Source organism: Podarcis bocagei, assembly GCF_964188305.1.
Source record: "Podarcis bocagei genome assembly, chromosome: 17".
NCBI lineage: Eukaryota > Metazoa > Chordata > Lepidosauria > Squamata > Lacertidae > Podarcis > Podarcis bocagei.
In genome coordinates, this window is record NC_138143.1 from 4,997,368 (window position 1) to 5,024,730 (window position 27,363).

Here is a 27,363-nt window from a genome sequence, read left to right on the forward strand (position 1 = left end):
TGCAGCTAATGATCCTGCTGATAGAAACTGAACTGAATTGAACCAGCTGTGAGGTTCAGGCTGCTCTGACAACTGAATGGGTGGGGCTAGCACTTGCCCCGCCCACCCGACCGTCCTCCCCCCTCTTCCTGTTTTCTGTTCTCTGGCGCAGGCGCGATGCGGCCCTTTAAACGTGCGCAAGGAGTTCCAGCAACCACATTCCCCTGCTGGTTGAATCCTTCCGCCTTGGCCCTGAGGGACTTTTTCTTCTGCTTTCTTTTGCTTCTGGAGCTCCCGACGTAACTCAACGCACTTAGCTGAGCCGTTTGGATGGGGGTTCCTGCATGAGATAGGTCGTTTTAGAGGCGCGCGGCGACATTTGGGGGAGGCTCCTTTCGTACCTGAGGAGAGTGGCGGAGGGAGACGCTTTGTTGTTGATGGCACAGCCTCAGCGGAGGGTATTGAGAAAGTCCAAGATGGCGGCGGCTGCCAGGCCGAGGGGACCCGGCAGGCCTTGAGTCCGGGAAGGGAGGGCTGTGAGAGCGGCACCGGGCCCGGAGAGGCACCAGGGAGACCCCGGAGAGGAGGCGGGAGCAAGGCTAAGGGGAGCGGCGACCCCGGGGAACCGCTGCGGCCGAGCGGCCTAGTTAACCCTCTTCAGTCAGGCCTGCGGCTCAAGTGAGGGGGAGGGGCCGGGTATGGCCCCCTGAGGGGCCCCGGGAGGGAGGGGCGGGCGGGGGGCATGGAGTCCCGGGAGGAGCTGGGGGAGCAGACCGAGGCGGGAGACCAAGGCCCGGGAGACTGGGCGCCTCGCGAGGAGAAAGGGGAGCGAGGGGTGCGGGGTCCGAGGGCGGAGAGAGGCCCTTCAGGCGAGAGTTGGGAGCACGGGGATTGTGGGGAGCGTGGTCCCAGGTCAGAGAAGGCCGAGCGGGCTGCCAAGGGGGAGCGAGGGGCTCCCAGGGGCGACAAGGCTGAGCAAGGGGATGGGGGTCCCCGGGGAGATCGAGCTCTTCGGGCTCCCAGAGGGGCGGACCAGGCGGACCGGGGGCTGTGGGGGGCAGAGCAAGGCGAGTGGGTGGAGCGTGGCCCGGCCTGGGCAGGGGAAGCCGAACCCCCGTTGCCCCCGGAGGATTTCTTGCCGCCGCCCGAGTGTCCCGTCTTTGAGCCCAGCTGGGCTGAATTCAGCGACCCACTAGGTTACATTGCGAAAATCCGGCCCATCGCAGAGAAGAGCGGCATCTGCAAGATCCGCCCTCCTGCCGTAAGTATGGAATACTGTGGGCAAGGGGGCACGAGTTGGGGGGCGCCTGTGGATTTCGGAGTAGCCCGTGCCTGCCAGTGGGCATGCGGAATTTGGAGCAGCAGGTTCTTGGTGTGCGACAGGCAGGTGCTTCGAGCAGGTGAGGGCCGTTGGGGCTAGTGTCTGCCAGTGAGCATGTGGAGTAGATTGAGTGGGTATTGTACTGGGGTGCTCCCCTTTCAGTGGGTGAGAGAGTTCAATTTCAAGAAGCACCAGTGACAGGGCTTGGGTGTGGATAACATGACTTTAAGGATGTATGGGGCTGTTGTAGCTCCTGAAAGGAATTATTGAGAGCTGTCATAGTTATGGAAGGAGTAGAGTGTGGTGTGGAAGATGTATGGCCTTGGTGGGTTTGAAATATTTGGGTTCTTCCAGCAGGTCATAGCAGTGGGAGCCAACCCAGGGCCCACCAGAGGTTGTTGAACTCCAGTTCCCATCAGCACCAACCAGAGTGGCCTAAGATCAAGGATGATTGGAGTTGTAGTCCAACAATATCTGGAGATCACCACATTAGGTGTTTTTAGTCTTTGGGATGCTTGTCCTGGCATGATAATAATAATAATAATAATAATAATAATAATAATAATAATAATAATAATAATAATTAATTTATTATTTATACCCCGCCCATCTGGCTGGGCCTCCCCAGCCACTCTGGGCGGCTTCCATAAAAACCAAAAATACAGTAAAATGTCACACGTTAAAAACTTCCCTGAACAGGGCTGCCTTAAGATGTCTCCTGAATGTCAGATAGTTGTTTATCGCTTTGACATCTGCTGGAAGGGTGTTCCACAGGGCGGGCGCCACTACCGAGAAGGCCCTCTGCCTGGTTCCCTGTAGCTTTGCTTCTCGCAGTGAGGGAACCGCCAGAAGGTAATAAGAATGGATACGTAGCATCTGTGGATGCTAGAGGCAGTGATGCCCAGCATGCTGTTTGGGAGCTGAGCCATCTGCATTCACATTGGAGCATCACTTGTGACATAATCAGTGAATGGATGCTGAGTAGATGAGCAAGTTGATGGAGTGATTGGCTTTGTTTGGAAGAATGTTGATTCTCTGTCTTCATAGTATTTGTATCAACCTCTGTCATATTTTTGTGGGCTTGGAAGAGGCTTCAGTTTCTGATTGAGGTGTCAAGATGTGGTGAAATTTGTGTTTTGATGTAGAGCTTGTTCTTTTGCAAAGTTGTAGAAGTTGTAGATTGGGTTATCTCCTGCTTCTATTACTTCATGATTATTTCTACATTCTGGTGTCTCATGAATTTCTTAGTTTTTCCCTTGCTGGGCCTCAGCTGTAAACTGCACTACAGCTAACAGTTTCATTCAACAGTGATGAGGTTAAGCTTATATTATTGATTTGCATGTATGTTATTTAGTTCTTTCCCTGTTGTATTATTTTGATGCAGGGGAACTGGTCATAGCCTAAAGATTTCAAACCCCAAAACAGAAAGCATTTCTGTAATGTCCAAGTGACATAAACTTTGTCTAAGAAGCAGTAGAGGGAAAGGCTAGTAAGTATTATTAGAGCAATGCTGCTTTTCTAGCAGAGATTGTATCAAACGGAGCACTGCATAGAGTTTTGATTCTTCTGTGGGACCAGAAGAGATGGTGAAATGGAATTCAGGTAGGTGTGTCCCATCTGTTTTAGCATTTCTTGCCCTCTGGTCCCACTTAAGCTATTGAAACAACTCCACCCACCCTTCTTTCTCTTCTTCACTGAGAAGCTATTGTGGTTTTTAGTCAGTGTACCAACGTCTGTCCAGTGAATAGCTTTTTTGTAAAGGTAAAATGGAACATTTTGAACAAGTGGTTTGTTCCACATTTGTTTCTAGAGAGGTATATGCTGTAGTTCAAACTAGTCAGTGTCCTCCATATCAACTGTTTCTGCTGTAGTCAAGCTTGATGTAGGATGGGAACCTGGACAATGTGAGTCTGGACAATGGTGCCTAAGAGTTGTCTTGTTAGCATGTTTGGTTTTCCTCTTCCATTTTTAGGTTTTGGAATTTTAAGAGGCATTACTGTTTGATATCTTTGTTATGATTTTTTGTGTGTGCTAACATTTAGTAGAATGTATGGCATTGTAGATCTGCTTTATTCCTTAAGCAAGCATTTCACTAGAAATCAGCAATGTGATAAAATGCCTTACAACTGAGAAAACAGGAATTTTCCAACTTAGCCTGCCTCTTAAGTTTTTTTTTTTTAGTTGAGTTATGCTGTTAGAAACCAATAAGATACTATTCTTTGCTGCCACAAGTCCAAGAAATAGCCCATATTTATATGAATCATATCGGAAAGGGGGGGACACAAATCCTGGTGGCTGTTCAAGCTGATCGAAATTAAAATGTGTAACCATCAATTTGGCCCACTTTTCTTACGAGACCTGGAATCTCTCTCTCTCTCTCTCTCTCTCTCTCTCTCTCTCTCACACACACACACACACACACACACACTCTCTCTCCTTCACAGGCCTTCCCTTGTCTTTATGTCTGGCATTTGATGACCATAAGCAGTTGCCCCACCCTTGAAGTGCCTGTGTATCAGCATCAGCATAGTTCAGTTCCTGTATGTCCGGTGCCTTGGGGAAGAATATTGCTAATGGGTGAAAGAGAAACTGATGATGTCCTGTGCTTCTATCTGTATAAATGGTCAAGATGAAGACATACACATGCGCACCACTTTACACTGCCTAATGCATTCATGCTTCACTAGGAGGCATCCATGTGGAAAGCTAGGCCTCTTTCAAGTGTCAGCTGTGTCTCTGCTTGATCTCTCTTGTGTATGGGGGGCTGTTTTGTTGTTACATCAAGGGTATTCCCCCTTCTGCCAAAGTTTTCCTGTTTTTAATCTAACTAACGTGCAGTCTAAACTTAAAATCAAATGGGATCCTGTGAGACTACTTTCTGAGTTTCAAGGCACGTAGATATTTAGCTTAATCCTTGCTCATGGTGGTGTGTTGTGAGCAAAAGTACTGGAATCTCTTGCTCTTTAGATTTAAAAGATTTACATGTGTGCACACAGAGCATTGGGATCCTAACCACACCATCTTTCCCTCTCATTCTTAGGACTGGCAGCCTCCCTTTGCTGTGGAAGTGGATAACTTCCGGTTTACCCCACGAATACAGAGGCTCAATGAACTAGAGGTGAGTCTTGCAAGTGTAGAGACAGAGAAGTGTAAGGTTCCTTGCACATTTTTGATAGAATGAATAGGCTAGCTAAGACAGATGCCGTGCCTTCTTGTTTTTTGGTACTGGAAAAGGCTATCAGGAGAAGCCTTTAATCAATTGCAGCAAAATTAATATAATTTGAGAAATATGAGAGCATCCTGGAGGATAATGAGAAATTGTGGGATTTCTGGGTTTAATGGCTGTCAATTTTGTATGTAGTATATTTGTTTGTATTGTAGTAATTGTATTACAATTTATTTTAAGGGTTTCCCCACATCTTCATTGCTTTAATTAGAGTATCTCTGATTCTCTGCTCTTGTTCTTTCTTCTCTTGTACTTTTCAAACGATTTATGTGCATAAGGTATTGGCAAGTTGGTACAATCCTATGCATGTCTACTCAGAAGAAAGCCCCTTTGAATTCAGTGAGTCTTTCTCCCACTTAAATGTGTATAGGATTGCAGCTTGAGTTGTACTTGGTGAAATAAGTGAACATTCTGAGGCTGCAATCCTAAATGTACTTGTTAAGCCCTGTTGGAGGCACTGAGAATTACTTACATAGGATTGTGCTGTAGGGAGTTAAGGTGTGAGATGGTGACCTAGCACTCCTTTTTGGAGTGAAGTAGTCAAAGTTTAAAGTCTTAGCTATGTAGATGAGAAAAGTTGAAATATTACTATAGTGCACATGTCTAAGCCCAGTTCAATGAGTGTGTCTGCTATCTACAAAACTGATTTCATCATGGCACCATGAAAATATGTTAGAGGTCAGTAATTGGTGATTGAAAGATTCCATGATTAGTCGGAAACTAATGTAAGTCATTGATATGAGAAAAGCTGACTGCAGTTTGTCGTGTCCCTATTGCCAGGCACAGACCAGAGTGAAGCTGAATTATTTAGACCAGATTGCAAAGTTTTGGGAAATCCAAGGTTCTGCACTGAAAATCCCCAATGTAGAGAGGCGAATCCTTGACTTGTACAGCCTCAGCAAAGTAAGTTGGAAACTAAATTCCTCCATTGAAAATAAGCTATTCCTTAAAAACAGAGATGGGAGATAATATGTAAAGTTTAAAAGGGATGGTAGAATGGATGGATTTCATTACTGGTTTGGTGAAGGGACTGCCAGGGCTTGCTGTGGATCGTGATTTGGAGACAGGGATAGGAAAAACCAAGTATGATACTGGAATATGCATTCCATTTGTGTATGATTGTGTGAAATTAGCCAAGCTTGGGAGGAATAGTATTTCTCAATATTTTTGTATTCCAGATTGTGATGGAGGAAGGTGGATATGAAGCCATCTGCAAGGATCGGCGGTGGGCACGAGTGGCTCAACGCCTTTCCTATCCATCGGGGAAGAACATTGGATCCCTTCTTCGCTCCCACTATGAGCGCATAATCTACCCTTATGAAATGTACCAGTCTGGTGCCAACCTGGTGGTGAGTAGCAGATCTCTTAAAACCTCATTGCGCTTGCCATTTCCTTCTTATTTTAGATGCTTATAGGAAAGATTGGAACCTCATGAATGCATTCTCCTTGGGAACTATTCTGTTCTGGAAAATGATTTTTTTGTAGGCAGGAAGGCAGAGATTTGAGCTGCACAAAGATGTCATGTGTTCCCTTGTGTTAGTCTCTTGCTCTTGTGGGAGAGCTGGATTAAGCACTTGCTATCTGATTCCTAGTGATGGGGTCGGTGTAGTCATTAGGTCTGTTTGGTGCTAATTCTACTCTCCCCCAGCAGTGCAATACCCATCCATTTGACAACGAAGAGAAAGACAAGGAGTATAAGCCACACAGCATCCCATTGCGCCAATCGGTTCAGCCATCCAAGTTCAACAGCTATGGGCGCCGGGCCAAGCGTCTGCAGCAGGAGGTGAGTATAAGACACACCTTCAGCCCTAATTACAATTTTTGTTCTGGGTTGGGCCAGTCACTAACTCCCAGGGCTGTTACACACATGCATCTCCCTGACTCTGCAGAAAGCCTTGTTTCTTCCTAGACCTGCTGGGGTGCATCCCTCCCACATAAAGAAGTCTTGTCCTCACAGGTCTTAAAGACTGGAAATATTTGTCTTTGGCTCTTCTGGGACAAAGCATTGCTTTTGGAAGGAACAAGCGCAGTGATTTTAAATTTCAATGGCAGGAAGAGAAAGGAATGGTGATAAGACCAAGTAGATGAGAGTTTACAAACGTGGGTGTTCTTTTCTATAGACGGGATATTGCCTCACATTTTTGTGTGCGTGCTTCATCTTTATGAGCTAACAATATAGGTTTAAGCCTTAGTCAGCTGAGAACCACTAAAGGTTTATTGGAATGTAGTTTTGGGTTTTTTTTTAAAAAATGTTGTTTTTGTTTTGTTGGTTGCTTGGTTTTAAGAAAGCAAAATCTTACTATTCTTGTACCTGTATAGTACAGTATGTGTAAATGTTGAATCTAGTTGTTTAGAGCACGTTCAAGGGACAGGTGTGTTTATGCATTTGTATTAATTAAAATACATAAGCTGCTTTGCAGCAGCTTCTTTGAAAGTGGCATGCAATAAAATAACTAAAATATGATAAAGATTCAATAAGAGAACAGCAGACACCATGTCATTAAGAGTTGGATAAAAATATGCTGGTTTGTGGAGTGCAGATTATTCCAAGATGAAGGCCTGTCTAAAGAGGCTGCCTTTCAGTAGAGGGAAGGGGTAGAGCAGACTCACAAGAGAGAGCATTCCAGAGTATGGGTGCTGCAACTTGAGGGAGCCCTGTCCTGCATAGCCACTTGCTATCCTTTTTTCCAGAGGTAGGGAAAACTCATAGGTGAAAAACCATATTACCCCAGTAGGAAGTTGTCAGCTGCATTCCAGTAGCGGGTGGGGGGGCACCAGCCCCAAAAGTGGATGGAGCCAGACCACACAGTCATATTCAAACAGACACACATGAAAAGCTATTTCCCATGGAAACAGAGACGTATGTTTAATTCTTAGTAAATCTGCTCTAGTTTCACCATTTCTAGTTTGTTTTTAAAAGTGTAAAAAAAAGTTCTTCAAAACCCTTTATCCTGACTGCAAAAAGCACACAAAAAATACCCTATAATACCAGACGAAGAATGCAGAAAACCTCAATGCATCGCTAAACTTCAGGCCCTGCTTTGCAGCTATTCAAAGCCTCATTTCATGCATTCAGTTGCAGTATGTACAGATGCTTTTTGCATATTTGCCAGGAACACAAGACTACCTCTTGGCTGATCTTCTTACAAAGAAAGGATCTGCATTTGCACACTTTGCACAACACCAAAGCATTTTCCCTCTCAGCCATTCCCTGCTGAACAGCTGATAGGTGGGAGTGGAACTGGCGAGCCTGAAGGAGTTCCACTGAGTTCTGTATCTGGTTCAGAAGTTGGGAGTTCCCCATCCCTGCTTTAGGCAGTGGTGGAACATGGAGCAAGACCTTTCTGCCATATCTCAGCGGGTGAGCAGGATCATGAAGAGCAAACAACATTTTGGATGTCCTTGGCCCAACCTTTTAAGAACTTCTCTCAGGGTTGGCAGGGACATGAGTCTTGTGGTTAATAGTGTGCAATTGGAGTGTAGCCTCATATGTTTCGTTTTCAGTTATAAAATGAAAGACACAACCGATAATAGTAAAGGGGTTGGGAGTTCCTCATCTTTAGGAGCATGGAAATTTATTGGGGTATGTCTCGCAAACAAGGTTAAATCTTTGGCATGAATTAATCTGAAATAACCTCATGATTCCATGGTCTTCATCATGAATATGGATTAGAATCCCCACTTTGTCTGTTTACAGTGAAAGGATAGCTCAGAACCCACATTTTCCTACTCTCAAAACTCTGAAAGAACTAGGGTGACAGCATAGTTTAAAGGTGTGAAGGGCTAGCTAATCTATATTAAGGTGCCTTGGGTGTCTATAGAGGATGAGGGGTGGTGGTAAGAATTAAAATTTCAGGATTATTTCTCCCTTCCCACGTTTTAAGCTTTGCTGTGTTGCTGAATAGTTCCCCTCTTGATTCCCCATCAGTAAAATGAGCCAAAAATAGTTTTCCTCCCCTTTTCTTCTTGCCCCTTCCCCCACCATGACTACCCTGAAATTCTTGAGGAATTCCAGGGGAGAGTAAAGCCTAACCAGTTGTAGCTCCATTGTAGCAGATGGCTTTCAGTTGTAAGGCACCTTAATTCCTTTCATTTCTAGATGTTCAAGAAAAAGAAGTCGTAGACCAGGCAGCCATCTCCTTCATTACAATCCAGTACTACTCCCTTCATTAAAATTCCTGCAGCCCTGTTGTTGATCCCTACTCCCCACTCATTTTGTCGCCCTCCTACAGGAATCCGAATCGTGCCTTGAGCCTCCCAGCGCCCCAGCTCTGTTACCTGAGCGAGCGCCTCAAGCATGGGTACAGTTCCTGTTCTGTCCATCTCTCCTGCCTCTCTCTTACTCTTACTTATCCTGCTTCATGGCTGGAAGTCCATAGACCACATAAAATGAGAAATACGGCCTAAGGAGACTAAATCTCCCATAATACACTCTTGACTTTTGTTTATGTTGCAGTATGGCATGTTTCACATCAGGGATGTATGTAATCAAGAATTCCGTTGCACAATGTGAGGTTCTGCCCCAGGAGCTCAGTCACAGCTTAGCACTATCCTTGCATTATCCAGTTCTCCCTATGCAACAGTTCTTCTCCCCAGTCTATCTTCTACTGTTGCTTTCCTTTGCTGCTTGTTTCTTTGAGTGTTTGTGACACCGTTTAAGGCTGGTAACCTTATATAGTTATCCCCTTTCTAATTACACCTTCCTTGCAGCCAGAGCCAACAGAGGAAGACATTGAGAAGAATCCAGAACTGAAGAAACTGCAGATTTATGGTGCTGGGCCTAAAATGCTCGGTTTGGGGCTTGTGGCCAAGGACAAGAATATGCGCAAGAAAGGTGGGAATTGTGAGCTAGCCCTGCATTTGAAAAGCCGGAGGCAGAGTTGGCCCTCTCCATTCCTAAGGTTTTTTCTCCCCAAATATAGACAAGGAGTTGCCTGAGTGCCCTCCAACAGTGATAGTGAAAGAGGAGGCCCCTGTTCCGGAGACTAAGCTGGAGCCCGCATCACCCCGACGCTATGCAAACATGAAGGAGGAGCTGAGACACAGTCCAGAACCTTGCACCAAGATGACAATGCGCCTGCGTCGCAACCACAACACTCAGTTTGTAAGTGGAATCTTCTGTGTTTGCTACTCATTAGTCAGGTGCCCTCCATTTGCCCCTCTATATCCTGCCTTTGCATTAAGTATCCTTTGTTGGCGGAGGAGGGCATCTAGAGTGGGTTACCTCCTCTCTCTTGTTCAAGGTCTCAGGATCTCATTTTCCTCTTTATCTGTGATGGGATGGATCAAGACTGACTAATAGATGCTGGTTGCAGGGAGATCACAGTCACACTTTGCCTGCTTGTATTCAATAGCTGAATCACCGTCCTGTACTTTCCTTTGGAACATGCAGTGATGGCTGCTGTCAAAGAAACACCATTGATAGGGTTTAGCAGACACATGTTCTTGATTCTTATATGAGTGCTTAGGGTTTGCTCCATTTTCTTCCAGATTGAGTCTTTTGTTTGTCGTATCTGTGCACGGGGAGATGAGGATGACAAGCTCTTGTTATGTGATGGCTGTGATGACAACTACCACATCTTCTGCCTATTGCCCCCCTTACCTGAAATTCCAAAAGGCGTCTGGAGGTGTCCTAAATGTGTCATGGCGGTAAGGGGTCCCTTTCTGCCTCGTGACAGCAGGCACAGTGGAACATTTCTTGCACGTCTAGATGTGAAGATGCCTGATCTAAATGGATCTGGTGTTGATTAAAAAATAATTATGAATCTACTGCTAACCTGATCATCATTGGTAATTTGGTGGGAGGGGGCAGTGGCCATGTCTGAATCCTTTTACTTATTTTTTTCTGTCTTTGTTCTTCCATAGGAATGCAAGCGCCCCCCAGAGGCTTTTGGGTTTGAGCAGGCCACTCGAGAGTACACACTACAGAGCTTTGGCGAGATGGCAGATTCTTTCAAGGCAGACTATTTCAATATGCCTGTCCATGTGAGTCACAGTACCCTCACTGTAGGCTAGGCCATGGGCTAGTAGGACCAACTTATTTCTGGGAAGGTTGTGGAATATGCTGGGTGCTGGAAGCAGGGAACACAGTATCATGTTCTTTTGCAGATTCTGCCATGCAGTTTCTAGTGTCTTGAGTTTAAAAATGTGGGGTCTGTATTCTTGACTTCTTTCTCTGCTTCTTTTCCCAGATGGTGCCAACAGAGCTGGTGGAAAAGGAGTTCTGGCGCTTAGTAAACAGCATTGAAGAAGATGTAACAGTGGAGTATGGGGCTGATATCCATTCCAAGGAATTTGGAAGTGGCTTCCCCATCAATGACGGCAAAAGGCAGCTCTCTCCAGAGGAAGCGGTGTGTACCCTATTGAAGGCAGACGTCCTCTTGCTTACATATCTTAAGCCCATCACCCTTTGTAACTTGAGGCTTACATTGTACTACTAGCCTTACCCTCTTCCTTAGCTCTCTACATGTGATTGCAGGAGTATGCAGCTAGCGGCTGGAACCTCAATGTGATGCCAGTGCTGAAGCAATCGGTGCTATGCCACATAAATGCTGATATTTCGGGCATGAAGGTTCCATGGCTCTACGTGGGCATGGTGTTCTCTGCTTTCTGCTGGCACATCGAGGATCATTGGAGTTACTCTATTAACTACCTCCACTGGTAAGACACGTGGGGAGGGGAGGGGAGGGGCCATGGAGGCTGGATTTGTTGTCGAGTGCAAGGCTTCTCTAAAGGCAGCCCAAGTGGGAAGTAAGAAAGTCACTATTACAAAGAGTAAAAATTTAAAAATCACAAATAAGGGTGAAGGAATATTTTATTTTATTTTTATTAAATCTAAATAGAAAGACAGATGAAAGAGAAAACAGTGACCACAAGTCCGCTTTCATGGCACTTTGCATGGAATTTAGAGGGCCCCAGAAAGAATTCTGCTATAATGGAGCTCACATTATATAGTCTTTAAATAATAAGCCTTTAAGATAAGCAGTGCAGCGAGCACGCTTTCTTTTGTTACTCTGTCAGTTTTCCTCTCTTTTTCTGACTTCCTTCACTACCACCTGTTTTTGAACCTTGATGTGAACCAGTTTGGGAGACAAAATTTGTCTGAAATAAAATTTGCCTCTTTCTATATACTTCAGTAACCATATGTCTTGAGGGGGCATTTTGAGGCTGCAAATCAGTGGATGGTCAGGCTGCCTTCTCCCGTATTTTAGGGATAGCTGAAAGCAGCACTTCCTGGCTCAATTTCTTTTTCAGGGGTGAGCCCAAAACCTGGTATGGGGTCCCATCATTTGCTGCTGAACATCTGGAAGATGTAATGAAGAAGCTGACCCCAGAACTGTTTGAGAGTCAACCAGACTTGTTGCACCAGTTGGTGACGCTCATGAACCCCAACACACTCATGGCTCATGGGGTCCCAGTGAGTAATCTATCTGTCTAAGTAGCATGTATGTGTGTCTCCCTTGCACTGCCCTGTTCTCATTGCTTCCCCCTGTATGCTTCTGCAGGTTGTCCGAACCAACCAGTGTGCTGGAGAGTTTGTCATTACCTTCCCTAGAGCCTACCACAGTGGTTTCAACCAGGGCTATAACTTTGCTGAAGCAGTAAACTTCTGTACTGCTGACTGGGTGAGTCATATTTCTGCATTTTTAGAACATTTTTCTTGTAAGAAAGTGTGTGGTGGGCTACCAAAGCAGGACTTCAGGGTGATGAACGTGGGTTGCAGTTTATGACTGTGGCGTATGTAAGGTTCACCTGACAATCCTGGGAGCCAGAGATCCTTAGTTGTATTGACGAATGGACTTCTTTCTTTTTCTTCTTAGTTGCCAGCTGGTCGCCAGTGCATTGAGCACTACCGCCGCCTCCGTCGATATTGTGTGTTCTCACATGAGGAGCTTATCTGTAAGATGGCTGCTTGCCCTGAGAAGCTGGACCTGAACTTGGCAGCTGCTGTGCACAAAGAGATGTTTATTCTGGTGCAAGAGGAGCGCAAATTGCGCAAGGCTCTTCTTGACAAGGTGCAGGGAAATATGATGGGTATATGATGCAGGGGCAGGTAACAATTGTATGATAGCTGTGGATGCCTGAGCAGTTGATCATTGTTTCTTCCCACCCCAGGGTATCACGGAGGCAGAGCGGGAGGCCTTTGAGCTGCTCCCAGATGATGAGCGCCAATGTGACAAGTGCAAGACAACATGCTTCTTGTCAGCACTAGCTTGCTATGATTGTCCAGATTGTCTTGTCTGCCTCTACCACATCAATGACCTCTGCAAGTGCCCCAGCAACAAGCAGTACCTCAGGTGGGCAGAAAGAAGTAGACTGCTTTGTTTGTTCATTTAAATGCATTTATAAAAAAATTTAGGCTTCTAAAAAGCTCTAAGCAGTGCGTAACAAAAAAACAAAACAAAAAATTACATAAAAGCAACAAAACATCAGTTTAAAAGCACATGAAAAGAAGAAATCAGGTAATTTAACCAGCCAGAGCAAAAAGACATGTAAATGCAAGACATGTAAATGAGTTATTTTGAACAAGTTCTTTGTCTCCACCCCTTATTTGTATTTGTTTTCCTACATCTGGCTGACTTGCCCTTTCAGTGCTGAAGGCCTGAACTAGGTGATTTGAGTATTATACATTGGAAACATGTGACACTGCTTTTTTTTTTTAAAGCAGCTAAGATCTTAAGACTGTTTTCTTGGTGTCACTTTAGAGGAGAGGTGCTGAGTTGGACACAGGGAAATGTATGGTTTATGACTCCTGAAGTGTTACTAGGCTCAGCTTCTGTATAGGTGAAATCGTCATGACTGTCACACTTCATTCAAAAACAAAATTAACATAAGCAGCCATCTGTCTAGCACACAAAATTGGCAACAGTCACAACTGTTCTAGGAGTGATGTGTTTACCCCAGTGGTCCACACGGCAGCATCTTGGTACCCTGACTCAGATGTTGGGGTTGGGAGACACCCTGGGAAAAAGGGGTGGGTGGGCTTGGGAAACTTGTTGAGAACATGAGGAGGAAATAATAGTTTCAGTACAGGTTGTTAGGTATGATTTGAGGGTTGATGAATGGACTTTTGTGGGCTTTGCTCTGATTTTGAGATCAGACTGATCCCTTCTTTTTTCTCCTCCATTCAGGTATCGGTACACTCTGGATGAGCTCCCAGCCATGTTACACAAGCTGAAGGTTCGAGCTGAGTGCTTTGACATGTGGGCCAACAAGGTTCGAATTGCTTTGGAAGTTGAAGATGGACGCAAAAGAAGTAAGTGACCTTGGGCTTCTTATTTCTTAAGGCAGTGGTGTCTTCTAACGAATAAGGTTAATTTCTGTGGTCTCAGTGGGGACGTGTGCAATTATCCCCCAAGGCCCTGCATACAGGCTGAGGTATGATGTGAGCAGAAAGTATGCACCCTTGTTGTAAGCATTAGGGCTTCCTTTTGTTAAGCAGAATGTGAGAAAAGCAGTGACAAGTGGGACACGGTAGTAGGAACTCAAGCATAAAATTCAGAATGAGAGTGATGGAGCTGGGAATCAGGTAATGTGTCACTCACTGATTGAGAGACAAAACTCCCACAATCGTTGGAAAGCTTTTGGCAACTCATGGGCTTTTTTCTGACCTGGGTTCCTGAGGTTGATAGCAGGAGGTGTAGCTGAAGAGGTGTAATTGACTCTGAACTTCATGGAGTGTGTCTGGTTTTGCAGCCTTGGAAGAATTGCGTGCCCTAGAGTCCGAGGCACGTGAGAGGAAGTTCCCTGAGAATGAGCTCCTTCATCGACTCAAAAGCTGCTTGAGTGAAGCAGAGAAGTGTGTCTCAGAGGCCCTGGGTCTGATAAGCAGCCAAGAAACTGGGTGAGTGAAGACTGCAGATAATGAGTTTTATATACAACAATATAAAGTGTGGATGGCATAGTCTTGCATCCAGCTTTATATGTCCATTGGGCTGAGGCAGTCCGTTTTCCAGGGTGCCTCTTCTGCAGGGACACTCTTCTTTGTTTTCATCGTATGGTATTGGTGAGGGGGCTGTTTTCTTCAGTAGTTTTCTGTGGGATCAAGTTTTGTTGTATTTCTCTCTTTATAGCTGCTAAGTGCATTCTGTCCTTTTTCCTGCTTGCTCTTACAGGGAACCATCAGTCCATATGACAGTGGAAGAATTACGTGTTTTCCTAGAGCAAATGAGCAACTTGCCTTGTGTCATGCACCAAATCAAAGAAGTCCAGGTGGGATAATTGGTGGTGTATTGTGGCCCCTGCCACAACTGGAGATATATTGTGCTCCACTGGGAACACTGATGACTGGTGTTGCTTTCTAGGTGAAACATTGAGTGACTGTAAAGGAATCTGTCTGACTTGATGATATGTATCATATTCTAGGGTGTGTTGGAGAAGGTGGAAGCTTTCCAAGCTGAGGTTCAGGAAGCTCTACAGGATCTCCCAGGCAACTCCCCAGAGCTGCACAGACTGCTGGCTCAGGGAACATGCCTAGGGGTGGAGGTGCCAGAGATGGAACTACTGGAGAGACAGGTGCAACAGGCTGTCTGGCTGGAGGAGGTCAAGCAGACTCTGCGTTCACCCCAAGATAAAGTCACTCTATCTGTTATGAGAGCACTCATCACCTCTGGTTGTGGGGTTGCACCTAGCCTTGCTGTGGACAAAGCCATGGCTGAACTACAGGAGTTACTCACTATTGCCCAGCGTTGGGAGGAAAAAGCCCAGATGTGCCTGGAGGCCAGGTGAGGTTTAAGCACCATTGTTGACAGGGAAGAGTTCAGATGCCTGGGTATCCACAGCTCTTGTTGGGAGGGTTCACCTCAACAGAACTTCGTTATTTGTGTATGTGCCAAAACATGCCCATGAAAATCCTTGTCTGATGACTTCCCTCCCCATCACTTGCAGGCAGAAGCACCCACCAGCTACACTAGAGGCCATCATCAAAGAGGCAGAGAACATCCCAGTGCACCTGCCCAATATCCTGTCACTCAAGGAGGCTCTTTCTAAGGCACAGGCTTGGATTGCTGATGTTGAGGAGATCCAGGTGTGCTGTAGCCCTGAGGATTTGGGTAACTTTGTTGTAAAGGCCCCAGAATCACACAGTAACCTCTTCAATATGTACTATAACCTCTTTACAGAATGGGGATCATTATCCTTGCCTGGATGACCTGGAGGGGCTTGTAGCTGTGGGTAGGGATTTGCCGGTGCGTCTGGAGGAACTGCGTCACTTAGAAGTGCAAGTGGCTACTGCACATTCCTGGCGGGAAAAGGCTTCCAAAACCTTCCTCAAAAAGAATTCCTGTTACACGTTACTTGAGGTTAGTGATGGCGTTGTGCATGTGAGATGGGTGGATGCCATTCTAGGGCCTGACCTCTTGAATCAAAGGCTTCATCCCTCGTCTCTTTCTCCCAGGTGCTGTGCCCATGTGCTGATGCCGACTCGGACAGTGTCAAACGCACCAAGTGGCAGCGGGAGAAGGAACCAGGCCTATACAAATCTGATACAGAAAGTCTGGGCCTCTCAGCACAAGACCTCAGGGACCCTGGCTCCGTTGTGAGTGGCTGGCTTGAGAGGGCTGTTTGTATTATGAATGGGATCTGGGGCCTTTTCTCCTGTGAGAGGTGTTGGTTCTGAACTAGCCCCAGGTTGGCAGGATTGTTTCTCATACCTTCACCTGCAATGGTGATGGATTTGATTTGATCTAATATTTCTGAGCTCAAAGCAGCTCACAGTCATCACAATAGCATTAAAAAACAACAGACACTGCAATCACTATACTATCAAACACAGTAACACACGACTAAAGCAAACAACAAATTCTTCAAAATGATTGATACAATTCAATAAAATCATAGCAATGCTTTAAATATTGCTGAGGTCCATATTCAAAATTTAATGATTCTGAAAGCAAGTAGGACTGCATTGCTATTGAAATATAAAAATTGATATGGTGGACTTGTGCTTTTGTAGATGAGTACTGAAGAATCTGGGAAATGGGTAGCATGTCTGGATTTCTAATAATAATAATAATAATAATAATAATAATAATAATAATAATAATAATAATAATAATAATAATAAATTTTATTTATATCCTGCCCTCCCCAGCCGAAGCCGGGCTCAGGGCGGCTAACAACAATAACTTGCTTTAGTTCAGAGATGGGGTAGCTGTAACCTTCCAGCTCCTATAAATGCCCAACCAGATAGTGCAGCAACATCTGGAGGACCACAGATTTCCCATCACTAATCTAGTAGTACCTTGTTTGGAGAAGGGGAAATTAGGTTCTAGTGAGGAGAATGGGATTCTGCTTAAGTTTTTACTTCTGTGTAATCACAACTATGTAACCTTGTGCCAGCAGATCTTGGCCTTCAAAGAAGGCGAGCAGAAGGAGAAAGCGGGGATCCTACGCCTACGTCAGTCAAATGCCCAGAAGCCTGTGCCATCAACGCACAGTCCTCCTGGGGGCCAGTACTGTGTATGTTCCCAGCCTCCAAGCCCTGCTATGCTGCAGTGTGAACTGTGTCAGGACTGGTTCCACACCACCTGTGTGGCTTGGCCCCGCCTTGGCAACCCCCGCCCCTCTCCTGCGTGGTGGGAATGGGAAGCAAAATTCCTCTGCCCACTCTGCCAGCGCTCTCGCCGGCCCCGCCTGGAGACGATCCTGGCTCTGCTTGTAGCCCTACAAAAGCTTCCTGTGCGACTACCTGAGGGAGAAGCTCTACAGTGCTTGACAGAGCGAGCCATTACATGGCAGGACCGTGCCCGCCAGCTCCTAGCCTCCTCAGATGTAGCAGCTGCCTTGGAGCGTCTGGCGGGGCTGCGGCAGCGACTGGTTGGAGATTCGGCCAAGGAGGCAGGTGCTCTCAAAGAGAGCAGCTGTAATGAACAGACCAAGGTAAGTGAGTACAGGGGGAGATGGATTGGTTTTTAGTGCTAACTAGTCAAGTCTGGATTGGGAGCGTAAGTGTGGTGCATGTATTTGTCTTTCATATAGGTGTGTTTGCTTTCCAGTGGCAGAATGTTCTTATTTTGTAGAAACGTCAGCTTAGCAATAACAATAAAAAGTAAATGTATAGATTTTCTGTCCAAATAGGTATCTAAATGAGACTGATGGTTATAATCCACATGTTCCATTGTAGAAAGAGCAGTGAAATCTTCGTACAGTTGTGCAGTCAGTGGATGGTGGGTGTTCATCCTTCCAGCCTTTGCAATAAGGAACTTCTTTTGTTGTACATTTGTTAGTGCCCATGCCTACTGGCAGAATTCTGAATACACTTTACTGTATTTGGGGCCTTCGAAGAATTTGGTAATTTTGGCTTTAAAAAAATGTAAATTACAAAAAATACTGTAGGGAGGGAGATAAGGAGGAACAATAATCTTTCTTTTTTACAAAAAGAAGTGCTGGAACCATTATTATGCAACAGAATGGAACCACTTGGAAAAATACAATTCTTTTCCAGCTTCTGAATCTTAAATCTTTTCATCTGTTCTGGAAACCAAATAATTACAGTGGTGCCTCGCAAGACGAAATTAATTCGTTCCACGAATTTTTTCGTCTAGCGAATTTTTCATCTTGCGAAGCACGGTTTCCCATAGGAATGCATTGAAAATCAATTAATGTGTTCCAATGGTCAAAAAAAGTCCAAACAAAGCCAAATTTGGTACAACAAGAGTTTATTAAGTGCTCTTTAAAGTCATACATACTGTAAAGAGCATTTCAAAATTCAAACCCAGAATATTTTTAAAAAAACAGCAGAGTGGCCCAATGGTCACAGAAAATCATAAAAATGCAGGGGGGGGGGAACAAGCTTCCAGATTCTTGCAAACCTCTCCCCAACTGTTCCCCCAGCCACCCAGCACACAGAAATTCAAACCCAGAATGTTTTTAAAAAAACAGCAGAGTGGCCCAATGGTCACAGAAAATCATAAAAATGCAGAAAATAAACCACAAGCTTCCAGATTCTTGCAAACCCCTTTCCAACACCAAGTCCTTGAATTCCAAACACCCCAACCCAAAATCCAAAACCCCCCAAAAAAGTTTTAAAAGCTTAACTTACCAAATGGCTGCAAAAGAAGTTTTGGAAAAGCTTCAAAAATCACCAAAGTCTTTAAAAACCTCAAAAAAGGCTACTATGTACACTGCGTTCTATGAGTTGCTCCTCGAAGTCAAGTCACAACTGTATTAACGGTGTTAAGAAAAAGGAAACAAACTTGCAAGACGTTTTCGTCTTGCGAAGCAAGCCCATAGGGAAATTCGTCTTGCGAAGCAGCTCAAAAACGGAAAACCCTTTCGTCTAGCGAGTTTTCCGTCTTGCGAGGCATTCGTCTTGTGGGGCACCACTGTATTTGATTCAGATCAATATGTGAAATTCATCTCCCACCCCTATTGCTTGGCCTTCATCTCCCTTGCCACACTGCTATAATAACAGGAGGAGCCACTGCTGCCAGAATTTTCCTGCATCTAGCCCTTATACACCCCTGCCTGCCCACTTCCTGTTATTAATGTGCAGTTGTCCTGTCGCCAGACACTGTGTTATTTTGCCCCACGTCCATCACCCATTGGTTCTTCAGGCCACTGTCTAGTTGTCCCACTTGGTTTTAGCCACCCTCTTTCTGGACCACCACCTCCAGCATTCTTCTCTCTCTCCCTCACTTAGTATGCAGCATCTCTCCTTAAGCACTGGAAAGTTCATTCAGTGTCCTTTTCTGCTTTTCTTGATTAGTCCCTTGCCTCAATTCCTAGTTTTCTCTGCATTTCTGCAAGCCTTTTTCTCCTGACACTTTTTACAGGTCTCTCATTGTATTGCCTATTATGAACCCCCCTTTCCGCAGCTGTTTCATGTCCTGGGACCTCCTCACAGTCCTCAGACTGTGTGTGAGATTTCAGCCTCACCCAAACCTACCACTTTCTTCCCTCAAAAGCTGGTTTGCCAACTGCTTTGTTCCTTAAACAGCTGAGCATTCCAATCCATCACACCAGTTTAGCCACTCTGTCTCTCAAAGGTTTGAACATGACAAAGTGTGATGTAATATACATCTTTTGAATTGCCTTGCCTTGACTACCATGATCTCAAGTGAATCTCTCTGCAGGGCTACATTAGTTCCTATGCAGAAACTGCATTTGTGACTTGGAAGTCCATTTCATCACACATCTTTTTTCCTCAACCAGGTTTCCTTGGAGAACGGAGACTCCACAACTCCAGAAAAGAATGGCTCCTGTGCCTCAGGTATTTCTCTAGTAAAGCCCTTATTTTGCCAGCTTCCCTACTTAGAATTTAGGAAGTTTGTAGTTGAGTGTTCCACTTATTTTTAGGCACCTTTGGTGTCTGCCTGGTTTAGCAATTATTTGGGGAAATTAGTCCTAGCCCTGTTGTGCAGCAGAGGATTCTAGCTGTTTCTTCTCCTCAGTTGCCTTTCTGCCCCTCTCACAGACCTGGAGACGCTCTGCTCTTACCTGCCACGGCTGCAGGGCCCTGTACTGGAGGTGACAGATGCCATTCGCCTACCCCTGGAGGAGCTGCTAATGGAGGGAGATCTTCTGGAGGTGACGCTAGATGAGAGCCAGAGCATTTGGCGCCTGCTGCAGGCTGCTTCTGCTCCCCAGCTCGACAAATTCCACCAACTGCTAGATGTAAGCGACCATGCTTTCCCCCCCTCTGGGGGCATATTCTAATTATCATCAGAAATCCTGATCTGATTCCTTATTTGTAGGGACTTCTTTCACTAGCCGTGAATTCATTATGGCCTCCTTCATCACAGGAGTGTTGGAGGAGGACTCGTGGATGTGGCATTTGTCAGTGAATTAGGAATAGATTCATACCTCAAGGGACTCTTATCAAAGCTGGAGTCCCTCATGAACTGAGCAGCTGGCTGTTATTCTTTTTTAAAAAAATTGTTACATTTGTATCCTGCCTTTCAAAAAAAAGGTGCTCAGCTAACAGCAATAAACAAAAATACAATGAAATACCTTTGGGAACCTTTAAAAATGTCATATTTGTTGTGTCTTTAAAGTGCAGCAACATTCTTTGTTTTCCTAACATGGCTTCTTTTATCCAACCTGCTCTCTAGCAGAGAGCAGATCTAGAATCCAGAAAAGCTGAAGGCGGTTTATTAGAAAAAGTGGTAGACTTCAGGTGTAGAATAAGTGCGCCTGTAGTTGCGTTACCTGTGTGAAGGGGCCTGAGGAAGGGCTTATCATGCAGGTCAGTGCAGAGGGGTTGAGTCATAAGTTAACAGCATTGTAGAAGCAACTGATTACTATGTAGGCATTAGAATTACCTGCATAGGATTATCTTGGAATTAGCTTTGAATCCATCCTTTTTCTTTTTCTTCCTTTTGCATTTTGCAGTAACTGCAGCAATTGTGATACTCTCTGGAAGTCAAACAGGGGCAGAATTGGAGCACCCTGGTCTTTCTGTGTATGACATCAAGGAAATCAACCCTGCCCATTGTTGTACTTTGTACATTTCTCACATTTTCCCAATATTGGGTTTCTGAATAGTTTGAATACTTTTGCAAAGCCTTGAGTGAGTTGGCAGCAGCAACTTCAAAGGCACAGATGAGTGCCCTCATGACAGATCTGTATCTGTGGTATAGTTCTGCCATGAAAAAAAAATGAAATTAAGCCAAAGCTTGCAGTAAAAGGTAAAGGGACCCCTGACCATTAGGTCCAGTCATGACTGACTCTGGGGTTACAGCGCTCATCTCGCTTTATTGGCCAAGGGAGCCGGCATACAGCTTCCGGGTCATGTGGCCAGTATGACTAAGCTGCTTATGGCGAACCAGAATGCACAGAAACACCATTTACCTTCCCGCCGGAGCAGTACCTATTTACAGTGGTGCCCCGCAAGACGAATGCCTCGCAAGACAGAAAACCTGCTAGATGAAAGGGTTTTCCGTTTTTGAGCTGCTTCGCAAGATGAATTTCCCTATGGGCTTGCTTTGCAAGACAAAAACGTATTGCGAGTGTTCTGATTTTTTTCCGCTTTCCCCCCCTTTTTCTAAGCCACTAATAGCCTTTTAGCCGCTAAGCCTTTAATAGCCACTAATCCGCTAAACTGCTAATAGCGTTGCTTTGCAAGACGAAAAAACCGCTAGACGAAGAGACTCGCGGAACGGATTATTTTCGTCTTGCGAGGCACCACTGTATCTACTTGCCCTTTGCTGTGCTTTGAAACTGCTAGGTTGGCAGGAGCAGTGACCGAGCAACGGGAGCTCACCCCGTCGCAGAGATTCGAACCGCCAACCTTCTGATCGGCAAGTCCTAGGCTCTGTGGTTTAACCCACAGCGCCACCCGTGTCCCTAAGCTTGCAGTAGGCTAGGATATTACACTGTGTATCTGTAAGAGGCATAAACTATGTAATAACCCCACATAAGCATCAGAAAAACAGGATTTGTCAGCCCCTGCTTTCTTGTTTGTTCCTTTTCAGCTGGAGCAAGCAGAGCGGCGTGGCACCCGTGGGAGAGGCCGAGACTCTGAGCGAAGGCGGAAGCGGAAGACAGAGCGCGGCGACTACCCACCCTTGCCCAAGGAGGAATTAGAGCCAAAGAAGATCCGGGGGGCAGACCCAGCGCTGCCTCAGGGTGGGGCTCCCCCTGCAGCAGGCACAGATTGCAGCCACAATGGAGTTGGGGTAAATGTGGAATGGGGCATGTTCTGAGCTAGTAGTGGGGCACTCAGGGGTTTGGTGTTTGGTTTTTTTTAAGTCAGGCGAATAGTTAATGTGTAGTAACTGTCTTCCTTTTTCCTAGCAGTTGTGACGGCTACATGATGCCTGGATTTCCCCTTCCTGGACTATACTGCACTGCAAGGGACTCTGGCAGCCCCATGTCACCCTGTTGGTTTGACTAGCACTCTGCATGGGGGGGAGGCACCTAGTCCCAGAAGCTGGAGGCTACAATCTCCCCCACCCGGACTCAGCACTGGCCCTGCACCAGACTCTTTTCAGATGATGTAATATTTCATTTTCTTCTTTTCCTCCTTTTGTATTGTTGATACCTCGGCAGGGGGAGGCATTGCAGGGGTCACCATGGGCACCAAATGCAGGACCCACCAGTTCCCTTTGGTGGAAGCAGCAGGGTGCACCCTGTTGCTGTAAGGACTAGAGCCTTGCAGAGACCTGTTGTGGGTGGCGATAGCAGTGTGTGCTGGGAAAATCCCCAGCCCCTTGCTTCTGGCAGTAAAAGGAGCCAGGTGCCCTCTTGAGGGCAGTGCCCTGCTCCTCGTACCAGCATTCCCTAGACTCAACAGGGGCAGCGCCTCCTGTTGCACAGAGGGGCAGCTCTCCCCAAACACCCTTATCTTCCTCCTGGTACCTGTTGGGTTTTATAGGAACTGGGGTAACCACTTTGTTCTTTAGGGTGGTGGACGGGGCAAGGAATCTTCCCGTTCCACTCCAGCCTCTACTCCACCCTGACCTTCCTACCCCAAATCATGGGCCCCATGCTGCCTCAGGCTCTGACACTAAAGTCCTTTTGTCTTTCTCTTTTTAGTGTTTTTCCTTTTTTCCAGCAGGGGAGGGTGGGCTGTTGAGGGTAGGGAGGGGTGTGTTATTTTATTGTATTATGATTTTTTATTATTATTAAACTTTGGAGGTTAATGAACTTACTTGGATTTTGGGGGTGAGCGCCACCTCATCCGTCAGGGGTGCTTTTAGCAGTTGTCATGTAAAATGTAGGCATGCGCAGGTCTAGTGACTGCTCCTGTCTTGTAACTTCCTGCTATGTAGGAGGGTAGCTGTGGAGCACTGAGAAGCCCTGATTAGCTGCTTTCTCCTTTTGAAATTCTGAGTTCTGGCACCCTAGTTTTCAGTAAAAAATAGTGTGATATGATTTTCCAGGTGCCTAATAGTCACTGTAGAGCCAGAGTGGGGAACCTGCAGCCCAAGGGCCGCATGTAGCTGTCAGCCTAATCCCATACTGCTGGTGATGGTGGGGAACCTACCAGAAGAGGAGAAGGAGGGGGGTGGAAAATTCCACAATTCATCAGTTCAGTCCTGTGGCAAATGTAATCTGTCCCTTTCCGTAGCAGTCCACTCTCTAGGGAGAAGTGGGTGACAGGAAAATAGAGAAAAAGGTTGCCCACTTTTGGCAGCAGCCTGGCCCATCATTGGCACATGGTTCCTGACAGAAAGTTTCCCATACTCTAGCTGTAGCAAGCCCTGCTCTCCCTCCAGTAGTGAATTGCACATCACCAAGAAAAGAGAAAGTCCTTTAGGCCAAACCTACATACGTTGCCAATAAGACACAAAGAAGGAATTTGAGGGGCAAATTGTTATGGCTCTGAAAATGAATATTTAAAACTTTTTTTAATACTTCAGAAGCCCTGCCACCCCCCAAAAAGCCCAGAGAAGTAGAAGGAGCAGTAGATGACAGAACAAAGACAGAAAGAGTCAGGTTAATAGATTTCTCTGTGTCAGATGATCTTTGAGACTTAACAGCGAGTGCACCTGAAAAGCTATGTTAAAGAGAGGTGAGAAAGGATGATATTTCAGAACTCAATTGTCAAATAAAAAATAAACATCAGCTGGGCTGGGCTGCATGACACTTTAGCCAAGGCATTTTTCCTCCAGTATTAAATCATTGATATTTTGTGTAAAACAGGAAAATTAATTTTTTCCTTTTTTTGGAGAGGAGTTGAAGGCAGGCAGTGGAATAACAGGGTTTTTAAACATCCAGGAAATTAGACAGCCATTTCCCCAGGTAAACTGGTAGAAAGCATTATTTAAGACTAAGATACTTAAGTCTACATAGGACTGGCCTTCTTGGTGATGAATCAATATGGAGGAAGTCTTGCCTCCTTAACATCTTTGGAATTCAGTGTCTCGAACACTGAGCTAAGACCAATCAGCATTAGATGCTTGGGATTCCAGAATGCTTTTGACTGTCCCTCCCCATAGCTTCGTAGGAAAGCTTTGCTGTGAGAGATGAGAGGAAGAATTTTCCCATGGACCAGTAACTGGCTATAAAGCAGGGAGAAGCAAAGGGTAGATGTGATTGAGTAGTTTTCACAATGGAGAAGAGCAGCCAGTAGTGTTTTAAGTGTCCCTCTTAGAATTGATGCTATGTAATATTTTTAATCAAACTATAGGCAGGGAATAGTAAGTAGCCAAGTTCTGCAAATAACACCAACTTGTTCAAAATGGTGAAATTCCAAGGAGTCAGGGCAAAGCTTCAAAAGGGGCCTCCACAGAGGTGTATACTATTTTATGCTATGTGTAACTACCCTACACAATGTGCTTTTAGTTGTTATAATAATAGCACCAAGCTTCGATGGCTTTTAAAAAGGATTACATAAATGTGTGGAGTTGCTACCCATCAACAATAGAAGCTTAATGGAAATTACATGTGCCAAAACACCAGATTTTTTTGGAGGGGGGGGGGGAATGGTAAGGTGGCTATTGTTTCCAGCAGCTTCTGCAAAACACGATGTTGAACTAGATGGGGCTTGATCCATCAGGGAAACCTTTGGTTCTTGAGCTGGATACATGTCCTTCTGGAGCCTTTGTAGCACCATTGCTAGGTTTTTCCCCTTACCCTTCCTCCTTGGTCCAGCACATGAAGGTGGGGCTGCAGGGGTGTAGGCAGAACTCTCCTACAACTGAGGCATAAGGCAGTTCCCCTACCGTGGGGAGGAGTCTGCACACACAGAACATGTAAAAGGGTGTCTTTCCTGCTGTAGGCAAAACAGAAAAGCTGGAGAACTCCAATCATCTGAATAACCTGCAGTCCAAAGCCTGCTACTGCATTTCAGTTCAACAAGCATTTTATACAGGACTCAAAAAAATAATAATAAGCAAAAGTAGCCTTGTCTTATAAGAAAAATTCCAAACTTCACATTAGAGCAACAACTTAACCCAACCAAACTCTCACAAAATTGTTATCCAGAACGCTCTCATCAGGCTAGATGGCAAGCAAAGCAGGGGGCTGCAGGGGGGACTGTAGGCGTCAGCATTTGTCAGTCTTATGGTGGCATGTAGAAGGAGGTGGCAGACATTAAAATGAGAGACTTGAGCCTGATGACTTGTTCCCCCAGACTATTAAGAGGAAATGAGAGCCCAGTCAATCCACCAAGGATTGCAAAAGGCATAAATGCACCCATTCTGCTGGTGACCAGCAGTGTTTGCGGGAACCATTGCCAAGGCAAAGAACCGTATGATCTAGTTGAGATTCCTTCATTGGAGGGGGTTGGACTAGATGACTTTGGGAACGCTCCCAATGCAACAGTTCCATGATTCAATGAGGTTTTGATGATTAAGCGGTATATAAAGCACATTAAATAAAATTCTATAGTTGCAGGTTTCAGGTTGCATCTGTGGCTGCTGGGAGAAAAGGCACACATGATGGATGAAACCTGCAAATCACCTAGCAGTGTTTCATTTGAATGTCTGCTACATCCTCCCACATTCCATCTTACGATTCTGACTAAATGTAGTCTCCACGGTTTCAGCACTAGCCAATTCTCCCCTCCCTGCTTTTGTTTACCTGAAGAAGCATTCTAAAGAATTTGAAACCTTTATAACGTTTTGGTTCACTTAATAAAAGTATTTTCCTAAGTTGGATATTGAAATATACAGAGCAATTGGTCTTCCCACTCATGCAAATTAACTGTATTTGCTTATTTGGCCAGAGACCAGACAAAACCTAGGATAGATCTGTCTGTTGATTACTTCCCTTCAAGGGTAAGGGTCAGTTTTATACCTGTGTTGTAGCCAAGGTAAAAGTCAGCTTAATAACATGTTTTTTATCCTTCTCTGGTGTTGACCCCTCCCATTCTCGGTAGGTCTTTGATCTAACTGGATGGGGCATTACAACTACATTTTAAATATAATTTTAGGATCACTGTGCAGGAATGTTGTTACTTTCAGAAATTCACCATGGCCCTCTGCATTTTGTTTAGAAAATAAACTGGCATTTTTATTCTCTGCAGTCTGCTCCTGTAACAGAGGGATAATAAACCACGAGGTTAATGTTGAAGGAAGCCCCACCATTTTCCTATCACAGTAGGAAAAACAGTTTGTCATGTTAGCGGGGGTGGTGGTGGTAGGCGGGTGGGAGTGAATGAGCATTGTAAAAAATAGACTCTAAAACCAAAGCCCCTGGAATCTGCACTGGTCATATATCTACAGCTGTGGGAAAAGCCAGTGAGCCTTGGTCCTGCAAAACCTTGGAATTAGCCTGGACACACAACACAACACACACGATTAGCATCAGTGCTGTCCCCTCAGTTTGAGGAAGAGAGAGGTTTCCCCCGTCTCTGTATCCACCCATCTCTTACAAAGAGTCCCTTGGAATGTCATTCTCTCACGCCAGAGAACGTGGGTTCAAATCCTCTCCCCGCTCTTTCCCCTCCCATGAAGCTCAACTCCGAGGAGGGGAATGGTGGCCTGTCCATGGCTTGGAGCGGTGGTGGTGCTGGCGGCGGCGGCTACTGCTGTTGATGCTGCTGCTTCTTTGGGAGTGCTGGGGACTACTTCTGGTCCAGTTCAGAGAGTGCTGGGTGGCTCTGTACCAGCTGTTTTGCTGTTCCGAGTCCCACAAACTAGGTCCAGTGTGGGACTGGCGGCCGCTCCGACTACGCCGTGTATCCTGGCCTTTGTTGAGCTGTCGCCAGTAGCTCTCGCAAATGCCAAGAGCAGGGGCCTCCTGGGTGATGGCCCCCTCCAGCAAGGCATGTGGAAGTACGTGCAAACGAAGACGGCGCAGTGTGTGGCGGAATCTGTTCTCTGTGCCTATGCACTGGTAGAGCCCACCATCAGCCGGTGTCACTGGGCCTAAAAGCACACCCTGGGGCGTGCGCAGCAACACACGATCACGGGGCAGCTGCAAAGGGCAGAAGAGAGTGAGGTAACTG

General features: G+C 45.6%; 2 protein-coding genes across 14 annotated transcripts in view; one reads left to right on the forward strand and one right to left on the reverse strand.

Annotated features, from left to right (window-relative positions):
- Positions 1-203: 203 nt before the first annotated feature.
- Positions 204-26,432, forward strand: KDM5C (lysine demethylase 5C). Of its 7 annotated transcripts, none has more exons than XM_081175661.1 (28): positions 204-1,240; positions 4,341-4,418; positions 5,307-5,429; positions 5,705-5,875; positions 6,175-6,309; positions 8,759-8,827; positions 9,237-9,360; positions 9,449-9,630; positions 10,017-10,175; positions 10,392-10,511; positions 10,718-10,876; positions 11,005-11,186; positions 11,781-11,943; positions 12,032-12,151; positions 12,347-12,541; positions 12,642-12,823; positions 13,658-13,782; positions 14,223-14,370; positions 14,642-14,738; positions 14,892-15,250; positions 15,414-15,552; positions 15,647-15,826; positions 15,922-16,062; positions 16,866-17,405; positions 19,680-19,737; positions 19,942-20,141; positions 21,941-22,144; positions 22,263-26,432. In XM_081175661.1, exons 1-28 carry the CDS (start codon positions 722-724, stop codon positions 22,269-22,271), a joined length of 4,881 nt encoding a protein of 1,626 aa, XP_081031787.1. In that variant the 5' UTR covers positions 204-721; the 3' UTR covers positions 22,272-26,432. The 7 variants fall into 7 exon arrangements, with proteins under 7 accessions (XP_081031787.1, XP_081031789.1, XP_081031791.1 ...); XM_081175662.1 differs by having other exon boundaries at positions 205-1,240; positions 16,869-17,405; XM_081175666.1 differs by having other exon boundaries at positions 205-1,240; positions 6,178-6,309; positions 16,869-17,405.
- LOC308576385 (semaphorin-3F-like) overlaps positions 25,258-27,363 on the reverse strand; it is a 31,412-nt gene continuing 29,306 nt past the window's right edge. For all 7 annotated transcript variants that reach the window (XM_081175694.1, XM_081175696.1, XM_081175697.1 and 4 more), the window contains exon 18: positions 25,258-27,332. In XM_081175694.1, the coding sequence (XP_081031820.1) occupies positions 26,871-27,332 (462 nt within the window). In that variant the 3' untranslated portion in view covers positions 25,258-26,870. The remainder of the gene's footprint in view (positions 27,333-27,363) is intronic.